The sequence below is a fragment of the Chenopodium album genome, chromosome 26 (genome assembly GCF_948465745.1).
Source record: "Chenopodium album chromosome 26, dcCheAlbu1.1, whole genome shotgun sequence".
NCBI classification, from domain to species: domain Eukaryota; kingdom Viridiplantae; phylum Streptophyta; class Magnoliopsida; order Caryophyllales; family Amaranthaceae; genus Chenopodium; species Chenopodium album.
Window position 1 is genome coordinate 9,256,461 of NC_137859.1, and position 14,914 is coordinate 9,271,374.

Consider the following 14,914-nt stretch of genomic DNA (forward strand, 5'->3'; position numbering starts at 1 on the left):
TGTTGCAGCGCACAAAAAACGCGCTAACATAATAAGTTTTACAATTTTCCTTTAGAAAAAAAAAACTTCCTACATTGTTGTTTATACTTTTCAAAATTATTCAATAACTACCTTATTATTAATTTAGTAGTCATCAAAAGAAAAAAAAAATAGTAATACTATATCAAAATAAATTTATAGTATTTGTAAAAAAAAAATAAAAAAAAATATATTAAGTGTCAATTTTAAAGACTTTAGGCATCCTTGTTTATGTGCAGAGCTGCATTTATGTGTGGGAGAGAGCCAATTTCGAGCTCACAAATGAGGGGAAGCAGCATCTTAGTTTGCTTGACACGCAGTGCTATATAAGTAACAAAAGTAACAATCTTCATGATTTGGGGCTTAAAGTTGTTTGTTCTTTTTTTTTCTACGTCTAAGTCATATATTGTATCTGATAACCTGTGTAAATGAATGAATGTTTCAGAAACTAGAAGAGGGTGGGTCACCGGAAAGGCAACACCTTTATTGCAAAACTCTGATGAAGGCGAACTACGAGCAGAGGGATCTTCAGACTCTGATGAAGCAGATCTAGGCTAAGCATTTGTCGAATACTTCTCTCGATTAACTTACATCTGCTGCCAAGCAGATAGTGATGCATAGCTCTAGTTTAGCGAGTCTATACAGTGATTAGTCATAGACTAACATCAGATTTATTAGCATTTTTGTTAATTCAAATGTATCTAGCTCACCTCACACAGTTAGTAGATGTTCCGTATATTCAAAATTGATATTCAATTACAATTTCACTTTTGGCCCTAATAGCAAATACTTTTATTTATTTATTTTTTCATGCCACTTCTCCCTGAAAATGGAGAGCAAAAGGGGGAGTGTGAAGGGCAAAAGCAAACAGATGAGAACGCCCGCAGAGAAAACAAGGATGACAAAAGGGGTAGATTACAATGTGTTAATTGCAATGGGTTATTTAGTTTGTTTCACTCGAACTAGCAATTATGAAAAAGCAGTTAAACATCCAAAAGCAGCGGAAAAAAAATCAAATGATTGTAATTAATCTATTTTACTACCACAACAGATGAAGAGCAGACCAGCACAAACAGATGCAGAGACTGCTTTCTGCTACAGATCACTAACTCACTGTATTAACTGTTAACAAAGAGCTGGATACGAAGATTCGTACAGCAGCAAATGCAACTTCAGCTTCAAGACAGTACTTCATCAACATAGCTAAAGTAAAAATAATGACTACAGTCAGATTACAAATGCAACTACATCACCTATCCTACAGTCGTGATTGCCACTTTCATCAGTTTTTACAGCATGCTCTTATGTGACATTCTGAATGTACCATTGGCTTGAGTAGTAAGACCATGCTTTAAAACAGTTCAAACAGGAGGTGGCAAAATGAATCAAGTCTAAAGCTCAATTACCATCCTGTCAAGCCGCTCAAATGTCAGCATGCTGCACATCAGCTCGGGAATGAATGTTATCTCAACAACCACAGTAGACTATTTCACAAACGGTATGCCTGAAGGTACCCTCTGTGCATATTGACCATACTTATTTCCAAAAAAGCACCTCAAATAATTCTCTTCATACGGTATCCGTCCAGCAAAGAAACGCCAAACTACTAAGGCAAATGCTATGGTTGATATGGGGTTAATGAGAATAATTTGAGTACCCACTGACCAAATAAGAAAGCCAGTATACCCAGGATGGCGTACAAAACGATAGATGCCATGGGTTATCAGTTTATGATGCTCTTCATGCTGTATTTTGATGAGGTGTGTGAAGGACCTTCCAGCTGTCAATATCGCCATTTTGCGTATGATTTCACCAATCACAACCAACACAAGACCCAAGTTGCTTAACCACCAAAATTCCTTTAACCCAGGAAAGAATGAATATTCGACCAAATATTCTACCAGTGAGAAAAGCATGGCAAGTATGTAATGCTTGCTTATCAAGAGAGACTTGAGGGTCACGTTCCTTTTCCCATGAATAGTGATGGCTAGAAAATATTCAGAAGTGTGAAAGAAGCAAATTGCTAAAAACATTTGTGATAGCTGTCTGCTGGCAGTATTGTGGAACATATCCATGATTTGCTTCCTATAAAACAAGCTAACATGTAGAATGGACAGTCTTCAATTATAAAAGCAATGTATGCAAGTCTTGCAGAGCACAGAGCCCTAAATTTAACTCCAATACCTTCTATAAATCTGTCAACAGGGAGAAAAATAGTGTCGATTAAGATTTGGTGCTATACGAAATCCAGACAGTGGAGAAACAGCCATGGGATTGCTATCTAGATTAGAAAACTGATATCCACTGTAAAAAGCACCTAAACTTACAAAGCAGAAACCTTATGAGAAAAAAGTATAGCAGCCGAATGCCAGAGCAAATAAAATATACATTGATAAGCGTAAAATTGTTTCAAATTTTGATGCTTTTAATAGGTAGGGAAAACAAAAGAAGGGCATTCAACAGACCCTCAAATACAAATATTTTAACAGAATTTATCTAATGTGAAAGAATTGGAGTTACCACGTAATCCCTATACTTGAGTCTCTGGATATAGAATTTTGCTTAGCTTCAATGACACTTTTAAATGTGTGCTATCTTTAACTCCTAATTCTATCTTTCATTATTTTTATTTATTAGAAGCTTACCTATATTACATGACACAATAATAATAATTATCATAATTATTAAAAAAAAAAAAAAAAATCAGTCATGTTGCTTTTTATTTTTATATGTGTGCTATCCTACGCTCCTAATTCTATCTTTCGTTTACCATTCTTTCATCTACATAAGATAAGGTAGGTGATGATATCAGTCACGTTGGTCAGTTAGATATAATAGGCTTCCTAGTTGTGTATACATCAATATCACAACATCCCAACACCACCGAAGACTCATTTTCTGTGGAGAGGTAAAACAGGATATTCCATAGGTGTGCTACTGTGCTTAATCAATTGCTATCCAGTTTGCAAAATTATTCATACCAGGAGTAGTACTACTAAGGACTAAGGTGGCTGAGTACAGATGAATGAGATAGGAAACTTTAAATGCAACAATTGAACCCAGTTAGTAATTTGGTATCACTTAAATGAATGAGATATGCCCTAAACTGGGCCTAAAGCGCACATGAAGCATTAAGAAACCAATGTTTCTATTACCCGAACTTCATATTTAATCGATCCAAATAGTAGTCAAATGATGCAGAAGCCTGACTTAGGCTTGTGATACAAAATTTAAAACATGAAACTACTATTTCTTCACCATTCATTCAATTTAAATATGAATAGAGAACGGTACTCTAGCCTAATTTGCATTTAAAAGTAAACATATGTTCTAAAAATACCATCACAATTTATGAACAGCATCCACCAACCACCATTAAACACCCAGATTCTGATTTCCTACATAAAAGTGAACTCTTAACTGCTCAAACAGATCAAATCAACTAAAGCTCAGGCAATATGTAGAGACAACTACATGACTACAGCAAGCAAATTTTTTAGGCTCCATTTTAAAACATTTCAGGATTGTCTACTTGGGCTATGGGTACCTATGGCCTCATAGACATATAGGCATTGTATGATTTTAAGCACCACATTCAATATAATGCTGAACTTTTATCCCAAAAAAGAAAAAACACACTCACTAACATACACACACACTCACATTAAATCTGTTAAATCACAACATATATTATGACGTGATGGAGCCTTAAGATCCTGAAATGCAACTAACAAAGAGGTGGAGATCCTTGAAAAATAAGGTTCGGTGAGATCTTAATACAAGATGAAGGTGATTGACTTAAACATCTTGAAAATCCGTTCAAGAAAACATCTAAAGACATTAGGTGTTTTGCTTCTTTAGTTCTCTCAACCTAAGCACTTAAACCTACCCACTCAATCGAGAATTTAGTAGTTTTTGAGAATGTTAGGAAAAAGTTGTCGCCATTCCTAATATGGTATTGGTTTATCATTAGATTTCCCAAAAGGCCACTACTTAAATTATGTGATAGTGAATTGTTAAAATTGACATAACTAATGTGAAGGATATTTCTATGCCATATATTAACTCGCGAGGGATTGGGACAATGTCAAAACTACTTATGAAAGAGGGAGTATCAATTATCTAGGATGCTTTGATAGCTTCACCCCTAGAATAAAGTTTAGAATTTCATGCCTTATCATCAACATCAAACCACACATCCAACCATATCAAGATTATTAGCTTGCAAACTCCGGCCAATCATATCCACAACTATCCCATTGTGAACAATAGGGCCATAGGGGAGACTTTCAACTGAGTTTCCAATCACACTGCCAAATGAATTACAGAGATTTTCATCAACAATGCGGAGAAAAAGATATAACGGACACCTATTAAACTATTAAGTACAAAAACAATGTCTAAAATAACTTTTCAGCAAGTTCTGCAGAACAAAAAACTCCTGGTACAGGTACAGCAATCAAACAAACAAATAAGAACATGAAATGTCCAATATTGCTCGAAAACGAGCCCATCGAATAATCGCAACTGGGCTCAATTCCACAGTGCACCTCTATTCTATGTGTTCCTCATGGGATCAATAATCTCCTCCACCCTCAACCATAAAAGGACCAGCATAAGCTATAAAGCCAAACAAAGGGTAAAACACTTCCCTCTGATTCAAGTTTTTGGTTTTTCAGAATAATTGTCCAAAAATGCAAATTACCCACATAAAAGCTCTAATAAAGGAGGAATTAATTGCTACAATTTCCCAGTATTAAGCATCATATCTATATATCACTATATTACTTTTACGATTCCAATATCATAATCAAGTAAAACAAACATCAAAAAACAAAATCAAGAGTGCAAAACCTAAAGATTGCATCTTGAAAAACTAATAAACTAGCTGAAAAAACCCACATCCAATAAACGAAAATCAAACCAGAAAATGAGGTTAATTTTTCTATCCAATGATTAAATAAAGAGGGAGGAACAAGAGAACAAACCTGGATGAACACCCTATGCAAAGATGATACTGAGATTTGTGATTTCGCCTTGCAAATTTGAGGGCTTCCAATAAATTACCGAATTTTGTACATCAACTTTCTGGTAACTGAGTTTTTGCAAACATGTTAATGAAATAAACAGAGAAAAAGCAAAGTGAATTAAGTGACTAATTGAGTGGAAGATCTCCTTATAAAACGATGAAGCAAGTGATTTTGAAACATTTTATATTTCCATATGTCTAATTTCTTTCACTATTTTGACCACTGTTTTTTAGGTTCATATATGGTTAAATAGTAGTCTTTTATTTATTTATTTATTTTTTTTAACAAAAAAAAGTGGTTAAATAGATATACATGTCAATTTTTTTTACATTTTTTTACTAATATTTAATTATATATGTCTGGATCAAATAAGTACATCAGTGCATCTTGTGTGCGGCTGGCACACCATGTGGCCACTTGTTAAAGAACAAAGTAACCTCTATAACACTTACTCAGTAACCCCTTGTAATACTGACTGACACCCCAAAGTAACCTTTATAACACTGACAAAGTAACCCCTGTAAAACTGAACGAGTAACCCCTATAACACTAACGAAGTAACCCTTATGATGATGGATGGTCACATCGTGTGACTAGCCACATATAAGACTTTGTGTAAGTACATTAGCATGTGTGCAAAGTTTAACAGCGTCAAATTATTTAGAAATGGATGAAGTACTAGTATAAAAAAATAGAATAAGTAATGCACTCGCCTCTAATAATTTATGGTTTCTAGCTTCGTCTCTATTGAAACCACGAAGAGGCAAAGTGGAATTATGTCAAGAAAGGCCAAGGGTTGTTCTCATAACTTGAAATTTTCTTTTGTTTATATGTTCATGTAAAAGAGATTGAAGAAAGCTCTTTCAAAACATAAGTTCGTTCTCCTTTTGGGTTTGAAAATTTTCATAGTGATAGTGACCTAGTTGATTCTAACGATCTGGACATCATTCGAGTTCTCAATTTCTCATTACAATAAGCAAATTTCAATTTCCTCTAATGCCGAGATTTAGGTAGCAGAGAAAATCATAACATAGCTACGCTAGCTAAAAAAAGGGGGGCAAATGTATGGCTTACATATTTGCGATGACTTATGATTCGAGCTAGCAAAAGGGTAAACAAGTTGTGTTCGTATATGCTACTATGTCCATTTCAGGTTGTTCACCGTATACATTAAAAACTACTTATGATATCAGTTAATTTGATTTATGTTCGTATAGTGTTGTGATATTATGTCAAAGATTGCCAACTCTAATTACGAGTCTTATAATTAAATTGCTCATGTTATCACGGTTTGGTATTATCCCAACTCCAAGAGTTCATATAGTTAAGAAATTTGTTTACAATTTACTCCCAAGAGTAAAGCATTACTGCATTAGGGTTTGATGGCAAGGTGGATGCCCTCACTGCCATGAAGTAAAAGGAAGGATTTTGGAGGTAGGGGGAATGTCCATTGTGAGTTCTACAAACTAACTAGGATAAATATAGATGAATTTGCACCACCCAAACAAAGAAGCACCCAAACAAAGAAGCACCCAAACAAAGAAGAGACACATCATCAACTTGGGTGAGGTTGTTAGAAATCAATTCTTAAAAAACTACAGAGCATGACAAGCATTTCTCAATTTAGTAGATGGCCAATAGTTCATAAAAACAGACCAGGATTATATTCATAGTCGAGTACCATATCATTACAATTTTTGTAACTCTGGTCTAACCCACCAAATTCACCTTGATACTACTATTTAACAAAAGATGAACGTTCTTCATTTCTTCTACCACTGCCTCCACAAGCTTGATCAACTAGTATCAGACTTGTCAAGAGCTGCAAGAAACAATCCAGGTTAGATAACTTGTAAATGAAATATTACCCAAAACAAATTACTGATAAAACAACTATGGGTTGAGTGACAGTGTGACAGGTGACACTAATACTCAGGTGTTGACTAGCAGAAACAAAATAGGGCAATGTGACACCTTATCCAACAGCTTAAACTTACCCTAACCAAAGGAAGGGGGTCATATCAGGTCATGGAAAAATGATACTATCTTCTACAACACAGCAAGTCTAAACTCTGAAGTCTTTTTTGCACACTTGACGAGTTGACGTAGGAATAGAAAGAGTATTTGATAATTTCATCAAATATATGAGATGGATTTCCATTTTCCACAGAAATAAGTTTAAATTTTACACAACTCTAGCTTCAAACAAGCACATACTATCAAACAAACACCGTGTCTAAAATTTTCTGTAAGGTTGCCAATCGAAATTAAGATCCGTGTCAATGAGAAGATTGAGGATAAGATGACCTCTTACAACAACTCAATACAAATAGACCACAGATAGAGACAATTGCACAACTAAACCAAAAGGAGTTTTCTTATGCTCTAAGACAACAAACCAATAAATTATGATCCACCCATTGTTATTAATTTTAGAACACTTAAAAGTCCAAACCAAATATTTCATCAGATTACTTTGTGAGTTTACATCTGCATATAAACAAGCCCTTAGAATGCACATGCCTCATGGTATGCAGATATATACATGAAAGTGCTCTGAGCGCGTAAGTGTAAAGGCATGTGTGAGCAAGGGAAAATAAGGAAATTACTGTTGTAGTTCAAGAGCTTCTCAATCAAATCAACATGGGTCATGAGCATCCTCCTGCAACAATAGCGGACCAGCCCCAAAGCATCAAGGGCATCCCTGTGCAAATGCAATGCAGTCAGCAAACTCTGTTATTTGCAACCAATACTCTGTACTATTAAAGAACTATGAGTTTAAACCTCTATGGGAACTTCAAATCATGCAGGATTTTGTATAAGAAACAGAACGGCAATACAAGATTACAAGAATATTGTCAAATCACAAGACTACATGAAGCCTATATGATTATATCAACAACCATGTCTCTAAGCTCACGGCTCACCTCTCCCCAAGATCACAAGACAGACACAAAGAGATAAATATGTTCTTTGGGCTCATCCAATTTTCCAAGCCTTCTTAGTATGCTCATACAAGGAACTAAGCAGCCTAGCCTTAACTTGGTAAACCAACAAGACTATGTTAGCATACAACAATTATTACATTTTCAAGCCTCAGTCTCCAAAACATGCAATAAACGCACATTTGGAAAAGAGGGGGTTGCTGATAGAAGAATCAAGGAAAGAATGATTTGAAAGTGGTAACATCGCAACCACCCAAACAAAACTTACAAGATAATGAGCAGAAATTAGATAGTCATACTATATAATAGTGGAAAAAATAGTTCATCAAAAGCAAGGAGGTTCTTGACTAGTATATCATCCATAATTCGGGATTCAGCTCTTATCCAGTAAGACCGGAACCAGCTTCTTCACAATACCTATATTCTAACAAGATTTTTATAACAATCCGGTTACATAGCACGCCCCATTCAAATTTTGGAGCCAAAGAGTTGAACAATAACAACAAAGCCAAAAAAAAAAAAAAAAAAAAAAAAAAGCAGCATTCTTTCACACACATAATTCCATCAATAAAAGCTTAATTATTCGAACAAGTAGCCTAAATAACATTCAAAACCAATGCAAAAGATGAATGCGAAGTTTCAATACCGTAAACACAATAACCCATTCCAAATCATACCCAAATTTGCAAAAAAATAAACTCAAAACTAATACAAGTACAATTACTAACTGTTTAAGCAGAAATTAACCCAGTTAAAATAGAAAGTGGGAAGACAAATTAAAAAAAATACCCTTCAGTGTAATCAGCTTGAAGAAGGTCAAGGTAAGTGTCCCATTTGTTTCCGATCACCTGAAAAACATTAACATTCAGCCCAAAATTAATAAAAAAATTAAAATAAATTAGGGTTTAAGAAAAACCCTAAATCAAAAATTGGTCATCAATTAAAACCCTAGAAAAAGAAGAAGGCGCAAAGAGAAAGACGTAACCTTGCCGCAGGTGAAGCAGCGAACAGGAATAATCATGTTTGTTCTTCTTTCTCTCTCTTCTTCCGCTGCTTCGCCTCTCCCTTTAGGCTTGATGCAATAATTTGCGGCTTCGGCGGTATATAAATTGGTTCTCGTTAGAATTCGGCAGTATGTTTAATCGTAAGGATCAAACATTAATTAATAATAATATTGATTATAAATGGCGAATCAATTTATAATCAATTTCTTCATTTTGAAAAAGGCTATTTAAGTCATTTTATTATATTTCTATCATTAATTAATTTCTGCATTTAGGTTATTTTGTACTGCATTTAGTACTTGCGTTTTTTAATTATTTCAAAATAAAATGACTTTTGACAGATATTTTTTAAAAATTGTTAATTTGTTAAATTAGACTTATGTCATATTGTGATTGGTTAGAATTGAATAATTGGTTTTACTTTTTTTTTTTTTTTTTTTTTTTTTTTGCGAATAAATATTGGTTTTACTTGATATATTGATAATTCAATTACTAGGTTCGTGTCACATTGTGATAGGTTAAAATTAATTACTAATTCAATTAGCGTTTTTATCTTTAACTTGTATAAAAATTTTGCAGGTGTCACTCGACTGACCAAATCGAAACAGACCATAGCAAAACACAACCTAAGCAAAACACAATTTAGATTTCCACGATCTTACCGAACCCTCCACAGTTACTTGCATTTACACATTTACTTGCAAATGTTGACGAGGACAACAGAATTAATATAGAAACAATATAGAATTTGTTCAGTATCATAACTATCATTATCAAGATTTAGCTAGTTTTTAAAAGTTACATACACCACTTGTTTCAAAATTATTGTCACTGTTGATTGACACATTTGTTTACACACAAAACCCAATTCAAAAGGGTTTTAGAAGACAACAAAAAATGAATCAGTTTTTAAATGAGAGGCTAAAAAAATACAAACAGCCCTAAACCAAGGTTAACTAGCAAATCAGATTTGTCCGTGTTTCACATCAAGCTTGTGTCTAATTATAATTAGTATTGATTCTGCAACTAGACCCTTTTTCAAAACAAACTTTCCCTTCCCAAATTGCCGGATATTGCGTAAACTGATCAATCAGAGCCAATGTCAACTCCTTTTTTCCTCAAGAAGTTCTTCGCTTCGATGACATCCTAAGAAAAAAAAAAAGGACAGCAACGTAAGTTACAATGACAGCAAATGAGGGACTTGGCACTTTGGCAGATGCAATACTTCAATACAGACTTGAATTTGCAATTTCTAGCTATGAAAACAAGTATAATAACTTTCGTCCAAAAAAAAAAACAAGTATAATAACATGCATGATATCATTGATATGGTTCGCTACTACCATAGGCATAGTATCCTCCCTCATCATACTTTCAAAGTACAGGCTAGAAATACCCGAATTTCTTCCAGCCTTTATTTTTTATTAAATAATCATCCATTAATTTGCGTACAAATTGTCCATGTGCACATAAGGATATATCTCACTAGGACAATTATTAATCCATGATTCTTGACAAGCTGAAGGCCCTAAAAGGGCTAAATGATGCGCAGCCAAGTTGCCCTCTCGGTTGACATAGGACCAAGAAATAAAGGTGAAGGAAGAACAGACATCCAAAACATCTTCAACCAGATTCTCTGAATCCGAAAGGACAATAGAGCCTTTGGCAAGTTGTGAGATTATGAAGCAACTGTCAGATTCAAGAATAAGATCCTTGATGCCATATTCACAAGCCAAACGAACTGCAAAAAGGATAGCTTCACATTTAGCAATCTCAGGGGACCAACAACCTCTCAGCCATCTTCAGCTTGCAAATTTTACAGCACCCAAGTGATCCCTCGCCACTGCAGCAAGCACAACCCAGCCACCATCCTTGAGGGATGCGTCGCAATTGACTTTGATCAGCCCACTGGGAGGAGCTGCCCATACGCCAGGTTCTTGCGCTTCCCCTTCACAACACCCCCATAAATCTTCTTATTATACTTTTTATAATCCTCACCAAGCTGCAGCATTTTCATAATAATGACATTATACTTGTAATACTTGTTATAATCCTCAACAAGCTGCAGCATTTTCATAATAATGACATTATACTTATAATACTTGTTATAATCCTCAACAAGCCGCAGCATTTTCATAATAATGACATTATGAGAAGTATCCTTATTGCTAAAAACTTTGTCATACGCCTCTTCTAGCCTTTCGTTACTTCCCATACATTTAAATATTAAATTCCATGCAAAATCTTGAACAAAGCTGTAATTCCTAAGAGTACTTTTTTCTAAGGTTGCCTCTATAAGCGAAGCTCTTGTTGGGAAAAATTCCAAGTGTATACCAGTGGCAAGATTAAGTTATACTGAGAGCATCCGGTAGTCAAGAAGCATCTAGAAAACAAAGGCGGTTTTGTACTTTTGTTTCCAAGTAATTACTGTACAATGCAACTGTACCTATTAAGTGAATTGAAAAGGTTTTGTAGAAAAAAAAAAAAAAATTCATGGTTAGATCTATACCATAACTTCAAAGCCGGACAGCAGTATGCAGCATCTAGATATTTTGGAAGAGATGAATTTTGATGTTAAGGTTGGGAGAAGGGGAGAGCTATTAAATAAAATCCATCCCTCATATCTTGCTATCCAACCAAATTGTTAGTTTCCTCAAATAAAAATAACCATTGCATTTCCAACAAAAAGAATAGATATCTTTTCTCATAAAACGCTATCAAGATAAATGAGCTCCTGCCCTCAGCAATTTCAAGTTTAGAAAACTCCAGTCCCCTTTGAAATTCTCATATAAGAGTTCCTTCTCTAGTCTCTACCCCCATCCCACGTCCATTTTAAATGCAAAATAAGGACTGAAAAGCCTTGCTCACATTTAGGCCAGAATCAAGAAAACAAAAAATGAAAGAGGAGTTTAAAGATACCTGCTGTAGCAACACTGCTTCTTGGGGGCAGGTTGGAAAGCGCATCAAACCGATGCCAACCATCAATAGGCCATAGCATGCCAGTGATATAATCAAGTATAAAGGCAGCTGAAAAGCAGAAAGAAATGATAATTGAGACAAGTATAAACCTTGTAAAAGTGCAATCATCAAAAGGCAGTCATATAAAAGACAAAACATCCACACATAGAACAGGTAAATCCGTAAATGTGGAGACGCACCAGCCAAGTCTGGCTTTGTGGAACTATTGATGTATGAAGGAGACCAATCCAGAATGCAGCAATGGCCACCAGTATAGACAAAATCTTCACAATATGCTTCATTTATTTAAAAGAAAATGCCAAGTCCTGAAAAATGAATCACCATGGAGAGCTAATTTCACTCAGTAGATGAAACCATTATAATATGTCCTTTTTTTTCAAGAGAGAGAAAGAGGGAAAGGGGGGGGGGGGATTCAAATTGGCAGCTAATTTCACTCAGTAGATAATAAATCAATTAAGAATCATTAATCCAGAATTGCAGCAATGTCCAACAATATAAACAAAACCTTTAATACACTTTATTCAATAGGGAAAAAAAAATCCTATGTACTGAAAGAGGGGAGGGCAGTCATATGAACAGTTGATCCCCACTCATTAGATAGAGGGATTTGTAATTCAGATTGATATAGAAGGATATAGGATAAAAAGACATTTACTCATTCAGATAAGCAAGCCACAGTGCATAAGACAAGAGATACACCACTTGGTGCTTAATATAAACACAACTTAATGAACTGCTGCCATCAGATCCTAACAAATTTTCATGGTCATTTTAAGAAATGAACTCAAAGCCCTTGCGCAATGTTCAGATATCATCATTTGGCAGCTCAGATTGTGTTAAGTTCTACAAAAATCTTAGCAGATTGGATTACATTCCTACATCCACGAAGTATAGCAAGTTAGCAACCCTCTTACAAATTACAATTCCAAATGAGATCCCAAAGAAAAACAATCACTGATTCTAATCAGTAAATATAGGATATCACAGGTAAGTTAATACAGGACCGAGGGAAAAAGACATATAGTAATTAAGATAGGCAAGCCAAAATACACAGGACATGATATAGTCGAAAATAAACAGCAAAATGGCTCGACGCTAATTATTGTCAAAAATCAAATAAACCGCTGCCATCAGATTCTAACAAATTTTCATGCCATTTTAAGAAATGAACTCAAAGCCCATGCGCAATGTTCAGATATCATCATTTGGCAGCTCAATATGTACCTCTAAGGCTACAAAGTGGTAATATTCTCTCCTCTTCACCAATGTGGGACAATATCTCATCCACTATTATCAACATTCTTAAGATGAGCCTCATCCTTATAATTGAACAAAAGTACAGAAACCTCACTTTGTCATAGAAACAATGCAAACATCAAAAGAATCTATAACATTATGCTCAGCCTCAAGCCTTGCAGCATTAACAGCAGTATAAAAACTGCAAAAATTTAAGCAACACAAATCCGAACTTATTTTATGAACTCTTCGTGGCAATCATAAATTCAAATCGAATGATCATATACTATGCAACAATTGAACATTTCAGATCAAACCTAATGACCCATCTCCTGAAAATAGCACTGCAACCTATAAATCTATGCAAAATTTTCAAGCAACACAAATTCCAAACCATGTTTCTTAAATTCTTCATTTTTAATGATATTGTTGATGTCTAATGCTCAGGTGGTGAAATATAATAAAGGTTTTTGTTTTTTATTAGTTAAGTCCTCATGTGAAATAAATTCTTACACAGAAATCCAAATTTTAAGGGTTCCAATTAGCCAATTTCACAAGATTTCTTAATATTCTTTGAGCAGTATACGATGATTATTCTCCCAAATCACTCATCAAGCTTCTAGTCTAAACCTGAACAGACAAATATATAATTAATAGCTTAAATGAATTAAATCACACGAATCAATAAAGAGCATCCAATTATAAGTTCATACACATCAAATTCTTATCACCATCCTTTTGAGATAAAATCAGGAAATTTTGTCACTGCCATCAGAGAATATAGTCATTTTTCTTTACATAGCCTCATCAAAAGACGAGTTCAAAGCCCTTGCGCAGTATGTATATTTCATCATTTGGCAGCTTCTAAAAATTACTCAACGAACATGTCATAATCATTAGGTGGTCAAAAACAATTTCTTCATAAAATTAAAAGCTGTAAGGAATAGGATGCAAGACATCCTGTGTTGGGACTGTTGGCCAAGGAATAAGACGCCATCAAACCTCCATCATAAACATTAAAAATCGGCAACAAACTTTTGTTCATAGGAATGATACAACCACACAGAGTTCATTCAAAAACCATTGCAGATCTAGATTTTAATATGAACCATACAATATCATTGAAAATTAACCAAATTAATCAACATAACCATTATACATTATCATTGTTTGATGCACCACTGTACTAAGAATCTCAACTAAGCATTATTAATGCAAGAAATTCTGCAGAATACATAAAAATTCGGCTAAAGATCCTTGCCCATTCAACCATAAACAAATATGTTCAAAAATCACTGCAGATTTGGATTTTAACTAGAATTGTCACCAATCATTCAAGACAAATACATTAATCATAAATTAAAATCAAACATCAAATTAATTCTTCTAGCCTAAGAATATGAATCAGAAAAATTCTAGCATTTCAGTAATCCACTTTAGAAGAACCCTAATTTGAATTAAATTAAGTATTAAACGTAGAATTGAGACTTAATTTCGATGAGTAAAAGCAACATAAATATCTTACCTTAGAATTGAAGAAGACGATGAACTGAATAAAGAGAAAACGCTATTTCTGTATTTTTCTGTGTATTGCGGTATAGCCTAACGGCTTGTAAATGAACGATCATTTTTAGGTTACAAACCCCGGCTAAGTTAAGAAGCTAAACTTCCTCCAAAAAAAAAAAAAAAAAAAAAATTTTTT

General features: G+C 34.4%; 1 protein-coding gene and 1 pseudogene across 3 annotated transcripts; both read right to left on the bottom strand.

Moving 5' to 3' along the window:
- Window positions 1-1,050: 1,050 nt before the first annotated feature.
- LOC145618200 (protein-S-isoprenylcysteine O-methyltransferase B pseudogene) lies at window positions 1,051-5,219 on the bottom strand (annotated as a pseudogene). The gene is made up of 2 exons (XR_014107869.1): window positions 5,007-5,219; window positions 1,051-2,213 (listed from the first exon to the last, which is right to left on the bottom strand). The product of XR_014107869.1 is annotated as a protein-S-isoprenylcysteine O-methyltransferase B pseudogene (transcript).
- A 4,531-nt stretch (window positions 5,220-9,750) lies between these two features.
- LOC145617903 (dolichol-phosphate mannose synthase subunit 3-like) lies at window positions 9,751-14,878 on the bottom strand. 2 transcript variants are annotated; one of them, XM_081672665.1, is made up of 4 exons: window positions 14,738-14,878; window positions 12,156-12,281; window positions 11,917-12,024; window positions 9,751-10,143 (listed from the first exon to the last, which is right to left on the bottom strand). In XM_081672665.1, the coding sequence occupies exons 2-4, from the start codon at window positions 12,255-12,257 to the stop codon at window positions 10,084-10,086; spliced, it is 270 nt and encodes an 89-aa protein (XP_081528791.1). In that variant the 5' UTR covers window positions 12,258-12,281; window positions 14,738-14,878; the 3' UTR covers window positions 9,751-10,083. The 2 variants fall into 2 exon arrangements, with proteins under 2 accessions (XP_081528791.1, XP_081528790.1); XM_081672664.1 differs by lacking the exon at window positions 9,751-10,143 and adding an exon at window positions 10,348-10,999.
- Window positions 14,879-14,914: the final 36 nt, after the last annotated feature.